At 40.6% G+C, this 19922-nt stretch overlaps 2 protein-coding genes across 5 annotated transcripts in view; one reads left to right on the top strand and one right to left on the bottom strand.

Annotated features, from left to right (window-relative positions):
• Positions 1 to 12847, top strand: part of FAM171B (family with sequence similarity 171 member B) — a 69835-nt gene extending 56988 nt beyond the window's left edge. The window contains exons 8-9 of one of the 2 annotated variants that reach the window (XM_065561984.1): positions 1 to 1235; positions 12449 to 12847. In XM_065561984.1, the coding sequence (XP_065418056.1) occupies positions 1 to 1235; positions 12449 to 12486 (1273 nt within the window). In that variant the 3' untranslated portion in view covers positions 12487 to 12847. The other variant, XM_005306565.4, reaches the window with a different exon arrangement.
• The window catches only part of ZSWIM2 (zinc finger SWIM-type containing 2), a 25807-nt gene continuing 12476 nt past the window's right edge, over positions 6592 to 19922 (bottom strand). For all 3 annotated transcript variants that reach the window (XM_008172777.4, XM_065561985.1, XM_024109408.3), the window contains one exon: positions 6592 to 19080. In XM_008172777.4, coding sequence (XP_008170999.3) covers positions 18268 to 19080 — 813 coding nt within the window. In that variant the 3' untranslated portion in view covers positions 6592 to 18267. The remainder of the gene's footprint in view (positions 19081 to 19922) is intronic.

Here is a 19922-nt window from a genome sequence, read left to right on the forward strand (position 1 = left end):
GGATAAATGTGGCCAATCACATAAGAGGGGAAAAAATACAACTAAACTGGAGGTCTTAAAAAAGGACCAGACAACATCAACAACTCACATAAATCATATCAGTGCTGTGAAGGGGTCAGTAAAGCTAGAGGATAAATCACAATTATACATGCCCAAGCTTTCCTCCTTTAGCCCTCACAGAAAGACTTCTATGGAAACAGAGGACAAAAAAGCCTGGGACACTTTTAAAATCTACACAGAAAATGTTTCATATCAATCCAATCAGAGTGGTCACTCGAATTCAGCCCAGTCCTTGGAGCCTAATGCTGGAGTTAGACAATTACAGCACATTAACAGCAGTGTTTCCCAATCTCCCAGGGACATTCAAGACCAAAACAGATATCTTGCAGTGAACGAAGAGATGTATGGGCTTTCCCATATCCCAGAACAACTTATGCATATTTATAGTCAGCCTATTGCCATCCTTCAAACCTCTGACCTGTTCCACTCTCCGGAGCAATTACATGCTGCTAAGTCAGCTACTTTGCCAAGAAAAGGGCAGTTAGTCTATAGCCCAATGATGGAGCCCATGAATCGAGACAGCTACACACAGACGCTGCCCAAAATGCCAATGCACTCTTCTCTCCAGCCCCCCACCTGCAGAGATGAGAAAGTCACATTAGATGGTCAACAGGGTTTATCCTCACAAACTTCAAACTGGGGTCGGTATACTAATAATTTGCTGGAGTCTGTCTCTGTTCCTGGGACACTGAACGAAGCAGTTATGACACCATTTTCCTCTGAACTTCAAGGTATTTCAGAGCAAACGTTATTGGAGCTTTCTAAAGGAAAACCATCCCCACACCCCAGAGCATGGTTCGTGTCACTAGATGGAAAGCCAGTCGCTCAAGTGAGGCACTCTTTTATAGATCTGAAAAAGGGCAGGAAAACAGAAAGTAATGACACCAGCCTGGACTCTGGCGTGGACATGAATGAGCATCATCCCAGTCGAAAACTGGAGAGAGAGAAAACTTTCATTAAAAGCATGCATCATTCTAAGATCCTTTATTTGGAAGATTTGGATCTGAGTAGCAGCGAAAGTGGGACCACTGTTTGTAGCCCTGATGATCAGTCTGTGAGACACCTATTGGACGGAGGAAGTGTGCCAGCCGTAGAACAGCACACTGAAGAACCACCACGAAAAAAAACCACCACAAAAGGTCATGAGTCCAGTACTCTTCCAGCTAAAAAAAGAGGTAGACCGCCTATGGCTAAGAAAGATAGTCAAACCAATATCTGGAAAAAGAGAGAGGAGAGACCCCTGATTCCTATAAATTGAAACACAGTGTGTTCAGTGTTCTTTTTCTAGCAGTTTGTGCACTCTTTCCTCTTTGCTTCTTGTTGTAAATTTGCAATGTTGGATTTATAAGGAGCAGTCAAAATGGTTTTCTAGTATCAGGTAAAGTTACATTTCTTAATGTGCAGACCAAGGATTATGATTTCAACGGAGCATTGGATATAAAATGTGAATTTATCACTGAGAAATGCTATTATGGTTTGTTTAAATTTTTCATTCTTGGGGTACACCTCTGGGGGTGCACAGCTAGAAATGTAGGCACTTAGAAAAAGAAAGTATTTTATTTTTTGTAGGGATAGTTCTGGGTAGCAATGTTAAAATGTTTCCAAAATGATGTCCCTCACTAGAGTGACCAGCAGGATGTTGTGTAGCATTTACACATAACTTTTACTGGTGCCCTGACCATAGTAATTCCTACTTCATAGAAAGTTTCACTACATTAGTCTCAGGATGTTCTTGGAAATAATCAGGGACTTGGTATCTACTCCAGACACTTGTTAAAAGTCTGCAAATATCTTCCTTTTCATGTGTTACTCAATGCATATTGAGTCAAATTTGGCTCTCTGTCATAGGCTATTAAGTTATTCCTGATTCACATGGGTGTATTTAGGATAAAACTTGATGTCTAATGAAAATACCTTTGTCAACATGGGCAAATGGTGCCTTTTGCAGAAAAGGTACTTTTAGAAGGAATGACCTGTACTGTTACATTTGTACACTTTTAAAAGTTTTTAAAAACAAATAGTAAATTTGATCACATTGGCTAATGTGCCACTTTTTTTGCTACTTTAGGTGGTAGGGCATGCAGCACAGAGGTGTTAAACAGGCTAAAAAAAAAAACCTGATTGCTTATTGTTTAGACTTTTGAGTGTATGGAAGCTGAGCTCCAAACTTGGTCCACAGTCCAACAGAGACACTTGATTATGAGTTATTACTAAGTTAAACAGCTACCAAAAGTTGTGAATGCATGAAATGTAACAAACATATGTATAGAGGAAGGAAATGTCCATCAAAATATATTTTTTGTTTTAAATGGTCATTTTGTCAAAGTGATAGATTTAGCTTTGGCTAACAGAAAAGTAGACTCACACACTTTTTAATGTGCTTCACATGAAATAGAATATTTCCTGTGACCTTTAAGATGTTTCTCTGAAGAAATAAGTCACAGCATTTTGGCTTTAGCAATTTGATTATAAAGGATGGCTTTAAAAATTGTTATAGTAGAAAATTCCTTTTAAAAAAAAAAGCTTTTTAATGTCTGTATAAAAACAACAAGGAGTCTGGTGGCACCTTAAAGACTAACAGATTTATTTGGGCCTAAGCTTTCGTGGGTAAAAACCTCACTTCTTCGGAATCATAGAGTGAAAGTGACAGGCATTAAATACTGACACATGGAGAGCAGGGAGTTACTTCGCAAGTGGAGAACCAGTGATGACAGGGCCAATTCAATCAGGGTGGATGTAGTCCACTCCCAATAATGGATGAGGAGGTGTCAATTCCAGGAGAGGAAAAGCTGCTTTTGTAATGAGCCAGCCGCTCCCAGTCCCTATTCAAGCCCAGATTAATGGTGTTAAATTTGCAAATGAATTTTAGTTCTGCTGTTTCTCTTTGAAGTCTGTTTCTGAAGTTTTTTTGTTCAATGATAGTGACTTTTAAATCCGTAATAGAATGACCAAGGAGATTGAAGTGTTCACTTACTGGCTTATGTATGTTACCATTCCTGATGTCCGATTTGTGTCCATTTATTCTTTTGCGGAGGGACTGTCCGGTTTGTCCAATGTACATGGCAGAGGGGCATTGCTGGCACATGATGGCATATATAACATTAGTGGATGTGTAGGTGAATGAGCCCTTGATGGTGTGGCTGATGTGGTTGGGTCCTCTGATGGTGTCGCCAGAGTAGATATGGGGACAGAGTTGGCAACAAGGTTTGCTACAGGGATTGGTTCCTGGGTTGGTGTTTCTGTGGTGTGGTGTGTAGTTGCTGGTGAGTATTTGCTTCAGGTTGGGGGGTTGTCTGTAAGCGAGGACTGGCCTGCCTCCCAAGGTCTGTGAGAGTGAAGGATCATTTTCCAGGGTAGGTTGTAGATCGTGGATAATGCGCTGGAGAGGTTTTAGCTGGGGGCTGTATGTGATGGCCAGTGGTGTTCTGTTATTGTCCTTGTTGAACCTGTCCTGTAGTAGGTGATTTCTGGGTACCCATCTTGCTCTGTCAATCTGTTTCCTCACTTCCCCAGGTGGGTATTGTAGTTTTACGAATGCTTGATAAAGATCTTGTAGGTGTTTGTCTCTGTCTGAGGGGTTGGAGCAAATTCGGTTGTATCTTAGGGGTTGGCTGTAGACAATGGATCGTGTGATGTGTCTTGGATGGAAGCTGGAGGCATGTAGGTACGTATAGCGGTCAGTAGGTTTCCGGTATAGGGTGGTGTTTATGTGACCATCACTTATTTGCACTGTAGTGACCAGGAAGTGGATCTCTTGTGTGGACTGGTCCAGGCTGAGGTTGATGGTGGGGTGGAAATTGTTGAAGTCCAGGTGGAATTCTTCAAGGGCTTCCTTTCCGTGGGTCCATATGATGATGTCATCAATGTAGCGCAAGTAGAGGAGGGGCACTAGGGGACGAGAGCTGAGGAAGCGTTGTTCTAAGTGAGCCATAAAAATATTGGCATACTGTGGGGCCATGCGGGTACCCATAGCAGTGCCACTGACTTGAAGGTATAAGTTGTCCCCAAATCTGAAGTGGTTGTGGGTGAGGACAAAGTCACAAAGCTCAGCCACCAGACCTGCTGTGGCCTCATCAGGGATACTGTTCCTGACAGTTTGTAGTCCATCCTCACGTGGAATATTGGTGTAAAATGCTTCTACATCCATGATGGCCACGATGGTGTTTTCAGGAAGAACACCAATGCATTGTAGTTTCCTCAGGAAGTCGGTGGTGTCTCGAAGATAGCTGGGAGTGCTGGTAGCGTAGGGTCTGAGGAGAGAGTCCAAATAGCCAGATAATCCTGCTGTAAGAGTGCTAATGCCTGAGATGATGGGGCGTCCAGGGTTTCCGGGTTTATGGATCTTGGGTAGCAGATAGAATACCCCTGGTCAGGGTTCTGGGTGTGTGTCCATGTAGATTTGTTCCTGTACTGTAGCTGGGAATTACTTGAGCAGTTTCTTTTGGTATTACTCAGTGGGATCAGAGGATAGTGGCCTGTAGAATGTGGTCTTGGAGAGTTGCCTGGCAGCCTCCTGTTCATAATCCGACCTGTTCATTATGACTACAGCACCTCCTTTGTCAGCCCTTTTCATGATAATGTCAGAGTTGTTTCTGAGGCTGTGGATGGCATTGTGTTCTGTACGGCTGAGGTTATGGGACAAGTGATGTTGTTTGTCCACCATTTCAGCCTGTGCACGTCTGCGGAAGCACTCTATGTAGAGGTCCAGTCTGTCATTTCGACCGTCAGGAGGAGTCCACGCAGAGTTCTTCTTCTTGTAGTGTTGGTAGGAGGGTTCCTGTAGGTCAGTGCACTGTTCAGTGGTGCGTTGAAAATATTCCTTGAGTCGGAGACAACGAAAGTAGGCTTCCAGATCACCGCAGAACTGTATCGTGTTCGTGGGGATGGTGGGACAGAAAGAGAGTCCCCGAGATAGAACAGACTCTTCTGTTGGGCTAAGTGTGTGGTTGGAAAGATTGACAATGTTGTTAGATGAGTTGAGGGTACCACTGTTGTAGCCCCTTGTGGCAGGTAGGAGTTTAGATAGCTTACTGTCCTTTTTCCTCTGTAGAGAAGTGAATTGTGCGTTGTAAATGGCTTGTCTCATTTTTGTACAGTCCAGCCACGTGGAAGTTTGTGTGGAAGGCTGGTATTGTATGAGAGTCTCCAGTTTTGAGAGCTCATTCTTGATCTTCTGTCTGCTGTACAGAATGCTGATCAGGTGGTTCCTCAGTTTCTTTGAGAGTGTGTGGCACAGTCTCTCACCATAGTCAGTGTAGTATGTTGATTGCAATGGATTCTGGGCTTGAATAGGGACTGGGAGTGACTGGCTCATTACAGAAGCAGCTTTTCCTCTCCTGGAATTGACACCTCCTCATCCATTATTGGGAGTGGACTACATCCACCCTGATTGAATTGGCCCTGTCATCACTGGTTCTCCACTTGCGAAGTAACTCCCTGCTCTCCATGTGTCAGTATATAATGCCTGCATCTGTAACTTTCACTCTATGCATCCGAAGAAGTGAGGTTTTTACCCGCGAAAGCTTATGCCCAAATAAGTCTGTTAGTCTTTAAGGTGCCACCAGACTCCTGGTTGTTTTTGTAGATACACGGCTACCCCCTGATACTTGACACAATGTCTGTATAGTACATATGGTTAAAGTAACAGAACCAAAATATGTATACACTCTATGGACCTGGGTTGCAGTCATCTTCACTCAGGAAACAATACCATCAAACTCGGTGAACTGTTGGGCATTGGTACCATTCCTTCTTTTACTAGAAGAATTTGCAAAACAAATTGCAAACCATACCATGTTTCTGACTCTTCCTAGTATGCCATTGCTTCCTGAACATATGAAATCCTTATCGAGCCCATGAATATAGCAATGAAAAACAAAATGTTCAGAGATAAATATTAAATATGGTAAGTAGATTATTGTTTGGCCAACAGAAAAATAAATCTGAAAGATTACACAAGTCATCTGCCTTACAGGTGAGTGTGGGTATTTGCCATGTTCGCCTGCCTTCAGTAATGTGTTTTGATTCGTGTAACTAATTATTTGTGTAAAAATGTTTATAACATATGTCCTTCATCAAGTTCCATCCTCTGGATGGAATTTTTTTTCTCTGATGGATTCATAATGGTTAAATAATCAACCACACTTCAAACCAGATATACATTTAAAAGACTATTTGAATGTCAAGCTTATAAATTATTGTCACTGTCGATGCTTTCATTGTTGCACCAGTTCTGTTCAGTCCTTCAAATACAGATCCAGAGTTTCCATTGATACTAATATAATGTCCTTGACAAGCTGTGTTACCCCCAAAATCAGACTTGGGGCACCCCCACAATGGTTTGCCTATTCCAGTAACTCGATGGTCTGTTTTGGTAGGTAAAAGGAGATGGCCCACCCTAAAGGAATTGCCAGGGTTTTACCATGGGTTCCCCTATGAACTTCAGGGAACTCTCCAGAACTAACTAACTTTGTTTACCCTTGGTAGGACGGATACAGCCTTCCGCTGAAAGGATTGACACTTAAGCAGTAATCATTGAAAACAAAATATTCTCTATTTAATGTACCAATATTTCTTAATACACTAGATCTTAAAAGCATACATTAAGAAACACAAATTCTATGAGCACAAGTATGTACATTAAAGTACCCAATACTATAGTGTCATACAGTTGGTGGTGGCTTAAGTGATTTCGTTCTACATATGCTGATCAATCAGATGTAGGATGCTGACAGCAAATACTATACTTTGTACATAATAACAAACATACATACATAGACATCCAACTGTATCTCAAGCATACACGCTCGTGAACCTTACAAACAATTATTTTATTTCCTTAATATATTTTTATCATCTTATTAGGCTCTACGGCTTCCACTCCAATTTTTATTAATATTTATTTCTATTTTCCCCTTCAGCTAATGGTGGGAGGGCAGTGTTCTTAATGCTGTACTCCGTAATAGAGCAACTAAAAATCTCTCTCATGAGTTAAGGGTTTGTCAGATACCAGTCAATACTGAGAATATGCCTCTGTCACTTTGTGCACCTACAGCAGTTTGACACTGATGAATGTTAGTTTGCAGATTCCACTTCGGAATTTTTGTGAATAAATCAATTCTGCGGAGAAGAAAATAATTGATTCCTCAAACCTACTGTATGTGGCTCACTAATGGGAGTGACAGGACACAATAAAATAATGGCTTGATTAATTCTTGCAAGCTCAGAGAGATTCAATTTGGCATTCTGCTGTTCCCACAAGGAGTTATTATGCACCAAAGCTGGGATTCATTCCCCCCAGGAGTGTGTACGTCTGTTGGGAGGCTCAGTTTTAAGTCTGGGACTCCATAAAAGCCCAGTGGAGACTGCCTGTGATATGCACTGAACTGATTGGTGCATCTACTTGATGGGCTGTGCTGGCTAGTTCCAGGTTCCCACCTACAGCAGAGTAGGGGATTGCACTCCTGCACCCCTCCACTCCCCAAAAAAAAAATCCCCCAAACAAACGTGCTGTTTGGGCGCATCAGGCAGAATCTGACCCTATAGATGTGGCAATACAAAGTGACCCCTTCTGAGGACATATGCCAGTAGTGCATTTCAGCTGATACCCTCAGATTTGGTTTGTTAGGCTAACAGACCCTAGAAAATTTGGCTTGCTTTTAGGCTTCCAGCAGCAACATGGATCAAAAATATATAACCTTTTTTATGCAAAATCATATAGGTAGTGTTTGGACTTCATGAGATTATGTTTTGGCTCATAGGTGAATGAGTGATTTGTTAAAATAGTCCCTTTTATACACATTTCAAGGCAATATTGTGTGGATTGGTGCTGTACCAAGTTGATCTCAGGATATTAGAGACATAAGATGGGTGGATAAGGCAATACATGTTAAATGACACATTATCTGTGTAGATGAAGCACGTTAGGGGAAGGTGGGTGCGGTAATGTCTTTTATTGGATCAACTTCTGTTGTGAAGCAGACAAGCTTTTGAGTTTACACAGAGCTCTTCGGATCTGGGAAACAATCAATGTGTCACATCTAAATGAAGGTGGAACAGATTGTATAGCATAAGTAGTTAACATATTCTAAGGGACCATTAAAGGTGAAGTGGCCAGAGAACACCCCTGCGGTCATAGGACAAAAAAAAAAAAAGGCAGGGGAGGGGTTAGTGGATTACAGATCGTTGTAATAAACCATAAATCCAGTGTCTGTATTCAGTCCATGATATTTAGTGTCTAGCAATGTTATGAATTTAAGCTCCCAGGCTCTGCTTTTGAAGGTGTTCTGCAGCTGCAACAACACTGCAAACATACACAAAGCACATGTCTATACAACAAAGGTTCTAAGACAGCTGAACCACCATCTCAGGCAATATCCTCACTGCAGTATCTAAATGGTGGTTGGTATCTCTGTTGGGATTTTCTCACTTTTACCTGCCCATGTTCTTGTCCAGTGTCAGTATTGGGATTTTCTGGACTATTCTCACCAGCCATTGGTTTGGTGATAATTGCAGTAGTACATCTGTCATAGTAGCGTTACTGCAGCCATCTTTATTTTGCAGCCTCCCACTTGCTGTTTTTGTTGCTCTTTCTCTGATTTGCTGGCATGAACTGATTAAGTATTACAAGCAATTGTAACGTGGTGTGCTCTGTCCTAGCCCTTGTATGTCCAGAAACCTCAGAGTCTCCAGTAAATGGCACCTTCATGTTATTTATTTATATTCCCACCACTGCCACCAATAGTCTTGTACAGGCAAGTATTTACAGTGGTTTCTTGCCCTGTCCCCCCAGGGCCAGAGAGAAACAGAAACATCCCTACCTTGAGATCTCAGAGCATGCTAGGTTCGCTAACCCAATCTCTCACTTTCCTGTGTCAACTTTTCCAGCCCTTAGCTGATCAGTCTTGGGCTGATGAACCAATTAGCTACATATCTGCCAATGAGTCGTTGCCAGGGGAACTAACTGGTACCTAAGCAATCAGAGGGCTGGCTCGCTTGTTCGTCTCCAGCACTCTCACAACCGTGAGACATTTCAAGTGGCTTTGCTACATTTTTGTGCTTATAGACCAGAATCAGGGCTGTCCCTAGCCATTTGGGTGCCCTACGCAGCCCCAGGCCTTCCCCCCCCCAGGGTCTGGGAGGCAGGAGCTGTGGGGGGGACCACTTTTGGGGGCCCCACAGGCCCCCAGTGGGGGATTAGTGAGGGGCCGGGAGCAGCCCGCTCAGCTTCCCTCGCCCAGGCCCCAGCCGTGTTGCTCAGGGAAGGGGGCTTGGGGGAAAGGATTCCCCCACCCCCACTACCAGTGGCGGTGGGAAGCAGAGCAGCCTGGCCCCAGCCCGCTCTACTCCGCCAGTTCCCAGCCGTGGCACTCTGCTTCCCACTGCTAGTGAGAGCTGGGGACGGTCCTTTCCCCAACCCGAGTGACATAGCTGGGGCCGTGGCAAGGGAAGTGGAGCGGGCTGGGGCCGCGTCTCTCCACTTCCGACCGCCAATGAGTGTGGGGGGCGTCCTTTCCATTGTCATAGCCTTGACCACGCAAGTTTTCTATAAGCAGTGACATCTCTTCTAACTGATGAAGAATAGTTTCTGTCATACCAGCTCCAGTTGTCTCCATAAGCGACACAAATCCCAAGCAGTGTTCCTTTATGCATACTGATTCAGTCTCATTCTCTGTCTCTGAAGTAGGCCTATCCACAAACCGAATGATCATGGTCATTTGTTCAACATGGCCTGCATCTGGTGTACAATCTAGAACGATCGAAAAGTATTTTGCAGCATGAGCAGGTGCTAGGATTTTTTGTTTGATGGCATTGGATAGAAGCTGAATAAGGTCATTCTGCATATCTTTCCCTAGGTAATGTACATGCATCTCCTTGTCCTTAATCCTGCAAAGATACTCATCCATAAGCGGGTCAAACGAAGCTACATATTCGACAAATTTGAGGAAGTTCCCGTTACCAGAAGTGTGCAGTTTTTCTTGTGTTCCCCAAAAGGCCAGGTTTTGCATACCAAGAACTGTGACCAAAGCAATCAGACGCTTTAGTATTTGCTGCCAATACTTTTCTTCTTGCTTAATAAAGTGCAAATGTTCATCAATTGTTCTCTTGTATTTCAAGTCCCTTCCATGTTTGAACATTTGTCAAATGTTGACTGCTTTTCTCATGCCCTGAAAGAATTGCAGGACGTATCCCCAGACAGATTTTTGCCCCAGATCCCTAAATGGCCCTCTCAAGGATTGAACACTCAACCCTGGGTTTAGCAGTTCAATGCTCAAACCACTGAGCTATCCCTCCCCCCTGAGGGTCAAATTTTGTCAGACTTCAAATAAGTAACTTTATAGCTTTTTTCCCCTTGTGGCTGCAATGTGTGACTTAAGGAGTTCCAGAATTTTCCCACCTCAGAGTAGCACACCAGTTTCAAATCTCTTCTGTCTTGTATAAGGTAGGTTAATGGAGTCCCCCCCCCAAAAAAGGTAATTTAGTCATCATGTGTTTTTGTGCAATATAGCACATTTCTCAGACCAAGCACTTCTTTGTAATGAAGATAAGTGACTCTGTTTGTTGGAGTAAACTGAGAATATTAAACTTATTGATGTTTTCTTAGGAGCCAAATGGAGGTAGTTTTCTGTTAACTTGTCAAACACCATCATATATAGACAAACACACAGGAGAGGAATTGTTTATTCCTGATGTGAGGGGACTGTTATCAAGAATGTACATAGAGGGTTCTGATTAGAACACAACTATGTTTGGCATCCTATTCTATGTCTGATATCCTGAAAAAAATACTTAAGTGTACTGCCAGATTTACTAGTCAAACAGTGAGCATGTTCGAGCAATGTAGATCTGGAGAATCTTCTCACAACCAGATACTCACAACAAAATCCATGATGCAGGAAGGAAAATATTTTGTTTGAGTTCCACTGTCTTGCTCACATGCAGTGATTTGTACCAAAGAGAAGGAAATTGCCTGTGGATATTCCACAATAATTGAATTCATCCTCACATTGTCAGTCTTTGTTTTTATTACAACTAATGAAAAAGTGGGTTAATGGTAGATTTTAATGTAGCAGTCTATAAGTTAAAATGCAGTTACCTCTGTAATAAGACAACTTTCAATGACTATTACTGTATTTGGAACACTTTACACTGATAGAATAAACAACCCAAGCATGGAAAAGCTGAAGAAAGTTAAACTATTCTGCTAAAGTGCCTTTCTTTTTCCCCAGAGAATTATTTTATCAGTAGGACACTCCACTATATAAAAAGCACATGTAAATTTTTTCTGTTAGCCAAAAAAGATCATTGCTAAAACTATGTAGTTTCTGTAGTTTTTGAAAGCCAAATCTAGTGTTTCATGTTGGAACATTGACTCCTGCATGTAGATAACAACACTTGTTTGCTGTAACTCATGTTTTTACATTTTCTATTCGGGAATTGTTAAGAAAATGTTTGTTGGAAAGAAGTTAAAAATTATCAACGAAATCACCTCTCTCAGAGGATTTCAACAGTCAAGGGGTTTTTTAAACACAGGGGGCCTGATTCTGATCACACCTCCTTAAATCAGGGAGTAAATGTGTTGAAATCCATTGATGTCAAAGTATAAAACTGATTTAAATGAGATCAATATCAGATCTAATATATTTATTATCTCAAATGGAATGTAGACATAGCTAAAAAATTATACATCCTAGTTTAAGTGCTGCACTACCTGGCTAGCAGGAGGTGGAAGCAGCATGGAGACAGGTATTTTATGACTTACAATGAGGGAGCTAACTTTAATCACACTTTTGAGCCTGACTCTGCATTGCTTACATACTCAAAGTTTCCCTGCTGACTTCCCAGTCGTTGACTTTAGTGGGCCTTTGGGCGTGCAAGAGATACAGGACAAGGCCAATCATGTTTAAAAAGTGAGGATGCTATTCTTGAAATTGTTTGTATTAAAATGTAAATGTGTGTTATTCTTTTGGCCAAATGCACTCTGCATTCTGCTAAGGATTTGGGATACTATAGCAGTTTTTTAATGATAAACACTTTTATCCAAGCTTTTTTTGTTTACTTTTAAGAGAAGTATTAAATATTTCCTGCTAAAAATCTGAAGCCATTCACCCCTTTGTAGTAAACCTTTCCAAAAAAAAAAAAGAAAAAAAAAAGCTTGTGCAGTAATTCATATTCTCAACACTTTAAAATTTAAAATTTTAAGTTTTACCAATTGAAATTTCAGTAATTTTAGTCACAAATTAAGATTTAATAAATCTCTATATATGTTTTCCAAGTACTTGGGTACATTATTCCTCAATTAAACTGATCGATTCAGTTAAAGCACAATATGATGTCAGACTTTAATGCATATTATGATCTCAAGTCTTTTGTAACAATATTTTTACAGCATCTTTGCAGCTGTGTTGGGGAAAAGGCCCTTTTTAATGCTCGCTAGTGCATGAAGCTCACAGAGTCCAATTCTGTGAGATGATGAAACCCATGGAGCTGATGACACAGGAAGTGCTGAGCATCTTGCAGGACTGCACCTTAAATGTTGAACAAGCACTTCATTGCCTTGGCAATCATTTTCAAACACACACTCTGGTAAACATTTATTTTCCATTTCAAACATACTTGACATTTTGCATCCCTCTTTTTACGTGTTTCTATCTTTTGTATCCTTTTGTCAGGTGTCTTCATGTCTCAGAGTATTTACTACGGTACTACTGTATTTATTGCTGAAAATGTAATTAAGATTTGTAAAACATTAGAGCTCATGCAATATAATAAAATAGTTTTTAAAAGTTATTGCTGCCTTATTTTTAATTTGCATTTAGAATTCCTTTAAGAAGCGCATGTTATTCAGGAACACACTAATCTCATGTGAACTTTCTTTGCTAGCTTTATAACAAGAAATTAAATTTTCCCACCAAATCACTCCTATATTAAGAACTTGTCATCGGTCCCCAAAACTGCACTTGCTATTAATTTGTTTACTTAGGTTCCAAATCCAGTAATAAGCTCTGTGTAGGCAGACAACTGTGTCCTCAAAGAGCTCACTAAAGGATTGAGACCTTATGTCCTAATAAACCCCCTACTGACTATATTTAGAGCAGGACTGAGTCCTTACAATAGGCATGATTCTGAAAGGTGCTGATCCACAATTTGTACTGACGTCACTGGGAATTGCAGAAACATTCTCAGACCCAAGCCCAAATTTTTTGGCTCATTGCCGTCCTGTTGCATAATGTGCTTTGCTTCAGAGAATCTCAGGATTTTACCTCCAGAACAGAGCAAGACCTTTGAAGTCTATGTCGTGTTATTACACTAATTGCCTTTTGTTTCGGTCCCCAGTTACATCTTTGGGGTCATTTTTTAAATGTCCTTAGTCACTAGATTGCTGATGACTGTAACAATAAGCCCTAATTTCTGTTAATGTCAGAGGAATGTTGACTGTCACAGACAAGCCATGAAAGGATTAAATAAGATCTGAAATGAACTCCACAGAATGTTATCTAAATAGTCTGGCTTTATTGGCAAACCTGGAAGTCTAAGAACAACATTGTAATTGTTTTGTAACATCACAAAGACAATACCTAAAGAGAGGTACAATTATATTTTATCTCTTCAGCAAGTGCACAGAGTGCTCCTGATACACAAATGTAACCTTGTTTATTATAATGGAAATTAGAGACTATACCCTGTTCATTCTCACGCTCTCTTTGGTACATACTTTGTTAACTTTAAACAAATGTTTACTAGCTGGCTGCCAAAGCAGTCTGTGGACAGCACACAGTTGGTGGGAGAGCTTCTCCCGCTGACAAAGCTGCTGCCGTTCACAGAGGTGGTTTTATTATGCGGATGGGAGAGCTCTCTACTGTTGACATAGAGCATTTTCACTATATTCACTGCAGCGATGCAGTTGCATTGGTACAGCTGCACTGCTGAACATGTTCACATGGCCTTAGATTGTTCGTTTGCTTAACCCCTTAGAAAATCATCTAATGCCCCCAGGTGATGTAATCTGTGGAGCAAATACACTTCTATTTCAACAGCTTGAGTAGCCCATATGACCTCAATGACCCTGCTGTTGGTTCTTGGTTCCTTGGACCAATAACTAGTGTGTCAGGCCTATCCACCTAAACCTTTGGCAATTATACCACAAGGAAAACAAATTTCTTGTTTTTTGTGGTCTGACCAGTAACAGACACTCACCCAAATGTGGGGTGCCCAGATAGCAAGTGTGAAAAATCAGGACAGAGTGTGGGGGGTAATAGGCACCTATATAAGAAAAAGCCGCAAATATTGGGACTGTCCCTATAAAATTGGGACATCTGGTCACCCTACTCCAATGTCCCATTAGATACGAGGCCTGGTATGAGTAATTTGAGTTAGGATGATAGGATCAACAATCCATAATTTCCAGCTTAGAAGTCATCAACTGAGGAGTTTACCTATGTACAGTAAAGTAAAAAAAACACTGTAGTCTGATGGGATAGCACCTATCCAATGGCCAGAGGAAAGGAAAACACTCAATTTATCTGTACCAGTGTATTCTCTCTCTCACACACACATATAAAATTAACAGGTGATAAATTGGTTTTTAGTTATACAGCTGCTTTGGGATTCAAATGAAGGGGTGCTGTCTTTGTGCAGGATTGATTTACCTAACCAGATTTGTAGAAAATCAAATCAAATTAGCTGTGCTAGTTTGTTGTACTCAGCAGTAACTAATTTAATGTCAAGATACTGGCTGATACCACTGGGATGGCTTCAGGTCTTAATCCTAGAGATATTTTGGCATGTGTCATCTAAATTAAGTTTAAGTTGCATAAAACTAGGAAAAGAATAAAGAGGACCAGAGAAGGGGAGCAAAATTAGCAATTTCGTGAGAATTGAGTTTTTTGTGGTACACTTTAGTCAAGCAACAGCTTCCTAAAGGTACTGTATTGATTACCATCATTTTACATAAATTCAGATTACTGCCATGAAATTCTGATCTTAAATGCTGTTTAGGACTTGATGACATTTGTGTAACTTTGGATAGAGGTATTTGAATTTGTTTCTAAATTCCATATGGCTGCAAAGATCGGTTTTAGGAAGGGACAATATCTCTTTATACAGTGTTGTTCTCATGTGACTTACTGGTGCTCTTTCTTGGATAGGATGATACCTCATATTCATCTTTTCTGTTTTCTTCAAAGGTGCAAAGCTTTTGTATCTGTGATTATATCAGTTTTACTGGTGTCAGTCCCTGGGCAGCCAAAGGCAAAACTGAAATTATTACTTAAGTACAGTAACTCCTCACTTAATGTTGTAGTTTTGTTCCTGAAAAATGCAACTTTAAGTGAAACGATGTTAAGCGAATCCAATTTCCCCATAAGAATTAATGTAAATGGAGGGGTTAGGTTCCAGGGCAGCTTCCCCTACTCTGCAAGCATCAGGGGTGGGGGGGCTCAACCCTCAGCCTGCCCACTCCACCCCTTCTCCCAAACCCCCACCCTTGACCCGCTTCTTCTCTCCCACCTCCTCTATGAGCTCACCCATTAGTTGCTTAAGTATTCTTAAATTCTGACCTATTAAATATTGGGAAGTTCCCTGGTTGTACATAATGGCTTTATGTGCTGCTTTCTTGACTGATAGTTTCATGTCCAGTATGTTTTCAATAATTCAACAAAATGCATCCTATTACCACTATAATCTCATTAGACATATGTTATAAATTAGAAGCACTACTTTTCTTTTTACTGGCAATTATAGACTTTTAATAGATTATTTCCACTTCTATGAGTAAAGAGGGCCACATTTTTTCAAAGTTACCTCTGATGGGTCCCCACCTGATTTCTATCTGCAAATAAATACTTGCAAAATTAAAGGCTGTGTTGAGGTCTGGTGGTAGATGGTTGTACTTTAAAAAAATATAATAATAAAATACAACAAAAAAATATTAAAACAGATACACTACATCATAGCATACTTGATGGATCTCATTAAATATAATTTGAAGCAACTGGATGGAAGATAGCAATAAAAATATTGCAACTAGAGAGTTTGTAAGCACTACCAAAATCTACAGCATCTGATTTAAAGACCAAAGCAATATTAGATGCCTGGGAATAAATTATTTGAATAAGTTTCATAAAATCACCTCCCATTTCTCATTTTATCAGAACCAAATCGTAAAAAAAAAAATGTGGTTTGCTATCACAAATATCTACATTTTAATACTTTTTTTAAAATAGTTTTTCTGTTTAGTGTATTAGTAACTGATTAACTTACTGGTACATGTGATGGGGTGTACCTACCCCCCACCAGCCCCCAAAGGGTTAACTGTGCTTTGCAGGCTGAGGAAGCCCCACCCTTCAGACCCTGCTACACATGCGCAACCTGGAGGCAGAGTATAAAAGGAAGCAGCCCACCTCAGTTTGGGCAGGCTGCTGAAGTGGGATGACACAGGCTGCTGGCTCTCTTCAGGGAGTTGCTACAGGCCTCGATTACAGACTCACGACACACAGAGCTCCAGATGGACTCCAGGCTGCCTGACGAACCCAGAGAAGAGACCGCACCAGCAGGAGCTACACTGCTTGAGGACCCCAGAGACCTGGGGGTGGGGAGGAACCATGGAGCATTGCTGAGGGAGAAAGGGTAGGAAGCAGCCCAGGGGACTTAGACTTTGCTCTGGTGAGTGAACCGGGGAACCGGCCAGCGTGTTTTGGGAAGCTCCCTGCTGACTCGGTGGTGAGCACTCCCATCACTGCCAGGGCCCTGGGATGGGACGTGGAGGAGCAGGGAGGGCCTGAGTCCCCCTACCCTGGGCACCCCCCTTCCCCAACAAGCCAATAGGCCACACTGTATCCCAGAAGTGGGCACATTTATTGACTCTAGCCCTTAGGCTACTCTGTCCTGGGTAGAAGGACTGTGCTATTGACTCTAGTTATTAGGCTACACTACCCTGAGCAGGAGGCACGTACTATTGACTTGGGCTATTTCGCCACGCTGACCTGAGTAGAAGGGCTGTGCTCTTGACTCGGGCTATTAGACCATGTTGCCCTGACTGGGAGGGCTGCTTTATTGACTCTGGCCATTAGGCCATACTACCCCAGTTTATAGTCAGGGTCACTAATGTGGGACCTTACTGCTGTACAGCCTTTCCCTTTCTTCTTTCCCTATGTGACCCAGTACCTGTGATGGGATGTACCTACCCTGCGACAGTACAATGCACAGGGATGCAGACATACACTAAGGTTAATGGGAGTTGTGTGGCTAAATTCCTATGCATTATAGTAAAAGTTTACTCCTCAGATGATACTGTTTTCCTTTGGTCTGTACTCTGAAAATGAATATCATTTTTGTTAAATTACGCAAGAGCTCCTTGTCCGATGTCAGATAGCAGCCAACCAACTTTTAGATCATGAGTAGTGATTTAATCATAATATGTCTTGTATATTGTTTTTATGTCAATGGAAATGTATAGGAAAAGAGTTAGAATGTCAGCAGAGAAAGAATGGCTTTAATATAATTCAATATTATAAATAGGTTCTGTCAAATCTTTATTTTATTGAAAATGGCGGGTTCAGTATTAGTATTTCAGCAATATGTAAATACTAGTCAGACATAATTTGATATAACTAGATAAAATACTCGCTCCAATTAATTTCAAATAAATTAAAGACCCTGATATTTGGCCCCCTGCAACATATTAAGTTCCTCTTTTTTTGGCTGAAGTTAATTGGAGGTTTAAAAATGGAGCATCAAACTTTGATCTTCAATGGTGTGATTCTACTCTGAAAAGCAACTAAAAATAGCATTGTGGATTTCTATGTTAAGTGAGATGTGTATATCAAATCTGCTTTACAGTACTCTGAAGCCCACTTTGTAGTCTTTCACTTAAAATCTGAATATTTTATTTCAACATAGTAACTTAGAATTGCTGAGAGAACAGGAAAGACTTGTATTATATCCTTGACTAGCCACCTAAGAGCTGTACGTTTTAAAATTATTAGTATTTTTGCAATAAATACTTCAGCTTTTAGCTTCACTTTATTCACGCCAGGTTAGTTATTGGATCTGATTCTTGGACTCCAGTCCATGGTGTAAAGGACCTTTAAACTTGGTAGAAACAGCCTCTAGGGAATACACTAATGGAAAATAAAATCTCAGAAAAAAGCGTTAGTTTAAAACTATAAAAATATAGGTGTTTTCTAAACACTTCATACATTCTTTATATTATGACTTGCTGTGCAGTGGAATTCCTTCCATGAATAAAGCTACTTCTGTAGTTTTAAGGCCCAGAGGCTTATGCTTAGGTGGTCTTGCTAGAAGTCTTGTCTGCTGACTGGCTTTTCCCACACACTTACTGTCCCTTTTTGGGAACGTACAGTCAATTGTACCCCCCAAATTATCCTCAAAGTTCAATTTCCCAGGAAATCTTACACATGCTGAAATTTCATGGTTATTCCTGTCTTCAAAAGAAACTACTTTGTTTGGGTTAGCTTGGTCATAGCACACTTCTGCTCCTTTTTCTTTATTCGTACAAGTTCCATTTAAGCCTCTCGTACCATTAGAAATCGCATCTTTTCTAGATGTAACAGAATAGGATTTTTGAGAGAGTGTTTTCTGGAAAGGCTTATGGGCTAAATCCTTACCATGCCTGGAAAATTGCAGATTTAAATTTCTATCAATGCTGTGCTGACTAGAATCAGAATCTCCTAAATGAAAGTAGCTTATACCATTTAAAATTAAACCCTGTTGAGAATGTGGTGGGGCTTTATTGTTATGAAGTCTTTGGAGGCTATCTTGAGATTTTTCAAGTGGATGGCCTAATAATGTTTGCTTGAAGAACAATCCAATTCCAGGTATGAAAAGCTCTGGTTCCATCTGCTTTGCAAGTTTGGTAGTATTTGTTTGAGATCCTGGCTGATTGACATCACAATTGGCGGATATATCCTTCCAGGTTAATGGATTATATACAATATATCCATCAATAGGACATGCATTTTTTTGGTGCAATAACCAGTTGTCAATACATTCTCTGTGGAACTAAAAAAGAGAGTCCGTTAAGATATATGGAGCTGTGTCCTGATAATTATCAATATAATAATACTTAATCCAACTTGGAAGAATACTATAGAAGTAATTATTCTTGCATGCAAAAGCAACATTCAAAGGAGCCAGATTCTTCTCTCTTACCATTATAAACCAGAAGTACCTTCAGTGGGTCTCAGTGGAGCTACATTTGTGTATAATTGGCATACTCCTTTCATGTATCAAGTCCCAACTCTAATTTACTATGGAAAGTGCCTTATCTCAACTTAGATTGGCTGCTGTAAATCAATACGTTTGAAGCACATTTATTGATGGGCTTCAGATTTCAAATAAATTTTTAATCACCTCCCATGAAGAAAATAGTTGCACCTATGCTCACTGATCTACAGACTCAATGTTGACTTCAGTATTTTTCTTTCAGCCTAATTCTCCTGGCACTTTGCTTGCCACTCTTGCTAGAAATCTATAAAAAGATACTAACTATAGATGTTAGATTAATATTTGTTTGTGTACTTTCAGGTAACACTGGCTTTTCTTTTTACAGGATGGAGTGAATTGCTATAAAAATAGTTCATCATGTTTGTCAACTAGAAGATCCTCAGCAGTAATACAAATCTGAAAAAGGATATCTTCTATGAGCTTCCTAAGGTGTGCTGGAGAAGAGAGACTTCTCCTGTAGCCTGCCTATAATGCACGTGGTAAGGTACCAGAGTGGTATAATCAGATAGGTAGTCCCAAGCCAGGGCATTTACAAAAATGTTTGCCGATTTGTTGCAAGATATCTGAGTTTCAGATGAGTGAAGCTCCTTTCTACAAATGTATATTGAAAGAACTCT

This window comes from Chrysemys picta, chromosome 11 (assembly GCF_011386835.1).
Source record: "Chrysemys picta bellii isolate R12L10 chromosome 11, ASM1138683v2, whole genome shotgun sequence".
In the NCBI taxonomy this organism is placed as follows: Eukaryota; Metazoa; Chordata; order Testudines; family Emydidae; genus Chrysemys; species Chrysemys picta.